Source organism: Antrostomus carolinensis, unplaced genomic scaffold (genome assembly GCF_000700745.2).
Source record: "Antrostomus carolinensis isolate BGI_N321 unplaced genomic scaffold, ASM70074v2 scaffold29755, whole genome shotgun sequence".
NCBI lineage: Eukaryota > Metazoa > Chordata > Aves > Caprimulgiformes > Caprimulgidae > Antrostomus > Antrostomus carolinensis.
Window position 1 is genome coordinate 5,287 of NW_010317587.1, and position 6,607 is coordinate 11,893.

Sequence of the window (6,607 nt, forward strand, 5' to 3'; positions counted from 1 at the left end):
ATAACAGCAACAAAATATGCAAGTGAATGACACCCAAAGTTATAGCTCACCCCCCTCCTGACCGAGCCCGGCCTGTTCCCAGATAACGATTCCAGAGGAGCGACAATCCCGAACTGAAACTGCAATCCCGGAAGAACGAGAGGTTGAGTGAAAGCCGGAGAGAGCTAAAAGGGGAAGAGACCCTCACTAACATAGTGGACATGACGTGATATGATATGGAATAGCCCATTGGCATATCTAACTGTCAATTAAGTTTATTAATTTAGATATTCTTCTCCCCCCCTTAAATCTTGTGCTTGTGGACTAACAACACAAAGTCCTTCACTTCCAGTGACAAAAATGTAAACACTGGTACATTATCAATGTCTCTCATAGGCTGCAAACCAAAATATCACTCTTCTAATTACTAAAAAGAAAAAAACAGCTCTATTTCAGCTAAAAACCAGGACATTTGGTTACTTGGTGCAGCACTTCATACCTGTGAACTGAGAAAGAGCCCACCCGTGTGTGCAAACCCTGTCCCATCAAAGCAGGGGTATGTTAGTGCCCTGTGGGGAATGCACAGCTGAGGATCTCCAGCAGCCACGAGTGAGAATAGCTGTAAAATTCAGTCATTTCCCCTTCTCCCCTGTGTTAGAACAAATCCGATGGGCTCCTCCAAGAGTTCATCACCTACATCAGTAAGTGATGATGCATTTTGTGTCTTTCCACATCATGGCAGCTCCCCTCATCCACCCCATCTAGGCTTGTGGCTGTTTTGATCTTGGATGTTCTCACTTCTTGCTGATCTAAACCCTGAACAAATAGGCACTTTTTAGTCTTGCAACTTCAAATTTTCCTGCTGTGGTAGTAAAGAGAAGTGTTGATGCCTGGCTGAGTGTGGGGAGCCTCGCTCTGCGCACTGTTAGGTGTTAGTAATGTCAGGTGCAGAAAAAAATACCAACCCACAGACTCCTACACTGCCTGGTAGGAGCTGCTGTGGCTACTGAGTTAGTGTTCATTAAAAATAACAGTATTGACTCTGGATGTGGGCAGTAAGGTCATTTCATAAAGTCCCACCCTACCCCCAAACAAAACACCCCACTTTTCCTTCTACATCAGGAGTTAAAAAGTTAATACACTTATTTAGAATGGAACTGTTGTGGGTGGTTCAGAGGTGGCTTAGTGGTATGTCAAGGTTCAACATGCCCCAGTTAGAGGTCCCTGATAATGGACAGCACAGATCTTGCTGCAGTCTGTGGTACAAACCAGCGAGCAAAAAAAATAGTTTCTGAGTTTTTAACACCCTTTTAAAGGAGATCCCTGCCAGGAAGAGCTTAGCATTTAGCCACTGAAAGGGAGGTTCTTGAGACAGTGGTTTTTTCCCCACCCCGTTCTCGCTGGATTCAATATAGTGATTAATAAGGTGTGAGCTGGTCTCAGCAGCTGGATTTCATATTGTGGAGTGTTGCAGAGGCTGCCAGCAAAGCCCTGAACCACTGCACAGCCATTGCATAACTGCGATCAGATGATGCTTGAATTAAAGGAAGGGATGAAGGACTTTTATCCTGCTCTGCCAGCAGCAAACTGGGGACTGGGCAGCCTCTGCACTGGGCAGAGTTTCTCCCAGTTGTTCTGTCTTTCTTAGCCTGTGAATCACCTCAGTGGAGCAATTTGGTAATGGTTTGTTCTTACGCTGTTGCCTTGGCTGGCCCAGGGCAGGTATGACTTGCTCCCAGCATTTAAGTGTGTTCTGAAGTACGTCCTGTTCAAGACTAGAATAAGTTTGTAAAGTGACTGTTGTTCTCAGTCCCTGCTGTCCAGACAAAGGGCTGTGGTGGGATTTGTCTCATCAATATTATCTTCCCACTCTGAAGATAAAGACCCAACCATCCCCACTTTATCTGTGATTAGCAGAGGTGTTCTGCCCACACAGACAACAAGGGCTTCAATCCATAACGAGAACTCCCTCGTTGATTTTTCCATGCTTGCAGCACAGAGTCCAACTCAATCCCATGCTTCCTCCCTGTAGCTGATGACATCAAGCCGTGTCCCCGGTGCAGCGCTTACATTATCAAGATGAACGACGGGAGCTGTAACCACATGACGTGCGCGGTGTGTGGCTGCGAGTTCTGCTGGCTCTGTATGAAGGAGATCTCAGATCTGCATTACCTCAGGTGAGGAGGGGAGCAAGCACACCTGGGATCCTACTGGTGGGGTGGCACGTGCTTCTCTGAGACTGGATGGAGGAGTTGATTTCATGTGTTGGCCTTTTGTCCTCTTGCCTCTCCAATCAGTCAGCAAAATTTTCTTCTTTTCTGACCCAAAGAGCTGAACTTTCTTCCTGCTTTACAGTAGGAGGATGCTCTTCCACACCAAGAAAAGCTCCTGCTACAATTGCATTAGAAAACTCTCAGCATATTGGATATTAAACATAGATCTGGTAGTGTGTTAATCACCTTGAGCAAATTAATCTCAATGAGGGGAAAAAGAGGGAAACCTTTTTTTGTGTCATCTGCCCGCTTCCTGAGTTTTGGGGTTTTGTTTATTGTGGAAGTTGAACTTGGGGTTCTCAGGAACACTTAGGAATTGCTGTGGTGTTAATGTAATTTTTTTTTTTCCCCTCCATTAAGCCCCTCTGGCTGTACATTCTGGGGCAAAAAGCCATGGAGTCGTAAAAAGAAGATTCTCTGGCAGCTGGGCACATTGATCGGTGCTCCTGTAGGCATTTCCCTCATTGCTGGCATTGCCATTCCTGCTATGGTCATTGGCATCCCCGTGTATGTCGGGAGGAAGGTAAGTGTGGAGAGAACAAGGCTGGAGCTGAGGGATCTGGGGCTTTTGGGGTGTTCTCTGTTCTCAAGGCATCTGACCAGAAATTCAGAGCTGATATGAAGGGTGGATCTTGTCATTGAACCAAAATTCAGTTGTCTCTTCTAAACCTTGTCTTATCTTTTGGGCTTTGTGTGGGGAGAGGGAAGGTGGTGGCTGATAGCTCTTCAGGCTGAAGTCCTCTCAAATGCATTTTGCATTGCTCTTGTGCCTCTACCTTGTACCAGGAGCACCCAAGGAGAAACCTGGTCCTTTTCAAACGTGTTCTGTGATGATGAGCTCCATGGGACAGTGGCTGGACCCCGAGCATCACACTTTGGCTTGTATAAGTCACGTGTGTTTTGACACTGACCCGCTGCCCCAAACTGTGTGATGCTGTTGTGTGCCTGTGCTGATAAAGAGATGTTGAGAGGGAAGAAGTGACATGTCAGCACTCTATTTGTAGCTGCTTCTTTTTCTTAAACACAGACCCACCTTCTAGTTCTGATCTATGAGGAGATCTATGGTCAACATGAGGTTCTTTAAGGGCTAATGCAGCTGACAAGGCTGTAAAACCACAAGCTTTTTAATGTCTTCTGCTGGTGTAGGCTCATGGCCAGGCTCTGTTCTCACCTGGTGCTTCTCTTTCCATCAGATCCACAGCAGGTACGAGGGAAAGAAAACCTCGAAGCACAAGAGGAACTTGGCCATTACTGGTGGGGTCACCTTGTCTGTCATTGCCTCTCCAGTCATTGCTGCTGTCAGTGTTGGTAAGTGAACACGGTCCCTTTCCCTTCTGGTGGGCCAGTAGTCACCAAGACAGAGGGATGGCCCAGCCCTGTGAGGTTAGGGGTGGCCAAAGGGCAGTTTGCAGACTGATGCTGTGTGCTCTTCTGGGCACATCCCTCTATTTCACATCCAGACTGCTGGTCCTCATGTGCTTGAGTTGGCCTGGAGCCAGCACAGGGCTTCTCTGGAGCACAAGTCACCTGTGCCACAGCCTGTAGCAGGGTCCCTTGGCACATGGAGATGTCTCTTACCCATGGACTGGTTTGATGTTTGATGTCTTGGAGGTTCAGCTGAGGCTGTCTGTGCTTTTGGGGTCCCCTCATTCTCTACTGCAGCAGCACAAAGGAAAGACCCCTCTGCTGTCTGTCTGCAAAGTCATGAACTAGGACTTTTCTGTGTTTAAAAGCAGCATCAACACAACTGGGGGAGTCCCTACCCCAAAGAGTCCTGTCTGCCCAACACAGCTCAGCCTTCAGCTTCTCTTAACTCAGCACATCCTACTCTCCAGGTATTGGAGTCCCCATCATGCTGGCTTACGTCTACGGTGTCGTGCCGATCTCGCTGTGCCGAGGCGGTGGCTGTGGAGTTAGCACCGCCAACGGAAAGGGTGTGAAAATCGAGTTTGATGAAGATGATGGACCGATCACAGGTAACGTGATAACTGGTGAAGGGAAGGCGCTGAAGCAAGATCCTGTTGTTACTTCTTGTAATTAAATGGTAGAGGGTCTTGAAAATTTCCCAAATCTGAACATCTGTCTTTACCTGGGTTTGGGTAGAAGCGGTTATTTGCTTCAGTCTTCTGCTGTGACCAAAATCTCAGCTCTTCCTTGCCCTGGATGAGACAGGGAGACCCATCTGAGACACATGCTGCCTGACCTCCTACCAGCTCCATCGCAGCCCAGCAATTCCCTGGCTGATTCCAATCCCTGTGCTGTTCTTCCCCGCAGTGGCTGATGCCTGGCGAGCCCTGAAGAACCCCAGCATTGGTGAAAGCAGCATTGAGGGGCTGACCAGCGTGTTGAGCACCAGCGGCAGCCCCACTGATGGGCTCAGCGTCATGCAGGGCAACTACAGCGAGACAGCCAGCTTCGCTGCCCTCTCGGGTGGTACCCTGAGCGGGGGTGTCCTCTTGGGAGGCAAAGGGAAATACAGCAGGTAACTGAACTTATGGGCACAGCAAGAAAGGAGTAGAAGCTCCCAAGGCCCATGTTGGTTGAACAGTCTTATTTTGGGGAGCTTTACAGGACTGTGAATGATCCTTCTTTAACTTGGGAGTCATGCCCTAGTATTTTTACTTCTTGGTCTGTTGTTGAATAACCAGTCCCAGCAGAACAGGCTACTTCTGGAGTCAGTGCTAGGCTGGTTCTTGCAAAGAGGACAAACAAGTAAAGCTTCTGTCCCTACTGAGCTCCTTAAAACTGCGGAGCTGATGCTTCAGCTTAATTAGGAACAGCGCAGAGATGCCTGCGTGGCCTGCTTAAAGATCTTCCAGTCCTCTGATCTCAGCCTAGAAGCTTTGATGCTTCCTCTTCTCCAGTGGCCTGTAGCAAACAGGGTCACTGCTTTCCAAGTCAGGAGGTTACACCACAGTTTTCCTCTCAACTTGCCTGTGAGTCATTTTGCTGGGTAATTAGAGACACGTGTTGATACGGCAGCCAGGATATAATCGTGGCTCTGTGCTTGATCTGTGGAAATTGGTTCTTCGCAGGAATTGTGTGAGTCACAGATATAAACACAATTTTACCTTCGTCATGGAAAACAGAATGGGTTTACCTAAATGGAGCCAAAAATGAGAGGAACCATTGGGCTTAAACTCTGTTACACCGAGCTGGGCCAGCACAGAGGACCTCTTGCTTTCCCATGGTGAACAGCAACTGTTTGATGCCCCTCAGGGACCATCTAAGGCATTTCTGAGGAATCCTCTTCTTTCTTGCAGGCTGGAAGTTCAGGCAGATGTCCAGAAGGAGATTTTCCCCAAAGACTCAGTCAGCTTGGGGGCTATCAGTGACAATGCCAGCACTCGAGCCATGGCTGGTTCCATCATCAGCTCCTACAACCCCCAGGACAGGTAGGAGGACTTGGCAATGGTGAGAAGAGTGTTGGTAGTGGGTGTCCTGGGAAAATCTGTACTCTGTGAGGAGCTGCTGTGGGTGGGGAGATGGCTGTGGTTGCACTAGCCTGCTCTTCTGTAGCTGGCAAGTAAATTGATCCTTTACTCAAACAGAAGGAGGGTTGGGGACAGTTTGGGAGAGGGGGAGGATCTGAGGAGGGGATCTGCAGCCCAGGATCCTCAAGATCTATTTTTGGCTGCTCATGGGGACTCTGGTACTTTCCCAGTTCAGGTCCTGGCTCCCAGCCTGGGGATGATCCTGACTGCTTTTAGGAGGACTCAACGAGTGATTTTGTTTCCCAGATGCCAGGGGGTGATGAGCAGCATCTTGCTCATGCCTGGGAAACGTGATCCTCCTGTAGTGATGCAGTGCCCAGTGGTGACCCAGTCAAACCCAGTAACTATACCCAGTAACACCAGGGTGCTTGTTTCTGCAGGGAGTGCAATAACATGGAGATCCAGGTGGACATCGAAGCCAAACCAAGTCACTACCAGCTGGCCAGTGGCAGCAGCACAGAGGACTCTCTGCATGTCCACACCCAAATGGCAGAGAATGAGGAAGAGGAGGAGGAGGAGGAAGAGGATGGTGAGCAGGAGCAGACGTGCAAACACCAAAGCTGTGAGCAAAAGGACTGCATTGCCAGCAAAACCTGGGACATCACCTTGGCCCAACCTGAGAGCATACGGAGTGACCTGGAGAGCTCTGACAGTCAGTCAGACGACGTGCCAGACATTACCTCGGATGAATGCGACTCCCCCGACTCTCAGACTGCAGCAGCCTGCCCACAGACCCCCAAAACTCGAGGTGCCGAGAGCCCAAGTGCCCACCTGAGCCACTGTGCCCAAGTCGAGGGCTGTAGGCTGGATGAAATAGTCAAACTGGAGTGTATCGAAGCCAGAGTATGAAGTGACCTCCTG

At 49.1% G+C, this 6,607-nt stretch overlaps 1 protein-coding gene across 1 annotated transcript in view; it reads left to right on the plus strand.

Moving 5' to 3' along the window:
* RNF19B (ring finger protein 19B) overlaps window positions 1–6,607 on the plus strand; it is an 8,106-nt gene extending 1,499 nt beyond the window's left edge. Inside the window, exons 3-9 of the mRNA XM_010168632.2 lie at window positions 2,012–2,156; window positions 2,613–2,775; window positions 3,446–3,560; window positions 4,088–4,228; window positions 4,527–4,734; window positions 5,516–5,647; window positions 6,127–6,607. Of these exons, the coding sequence (XP_010166934.2) occupies window positions 2,012–2,156; window positions 2,613–2,775; window positions 3,446–3,560; window positions 4,088–4,228; window positions 4,527–4,734; window positions 5,516–5,647; window positions 6,127–6,595 (1,373 nt within the window). The 3' untranslated portion in view covers window positions 6,596–6,607. The remainder of the gene's footprint in view (window positions 1–2,011; window positions 2,157–2,612; window positions 2,776–3,445; window positions 3,561–4,087; window positions 4,229–4,526; window positions 4,735–5,515; window positions 5,648–6,126) is intronic.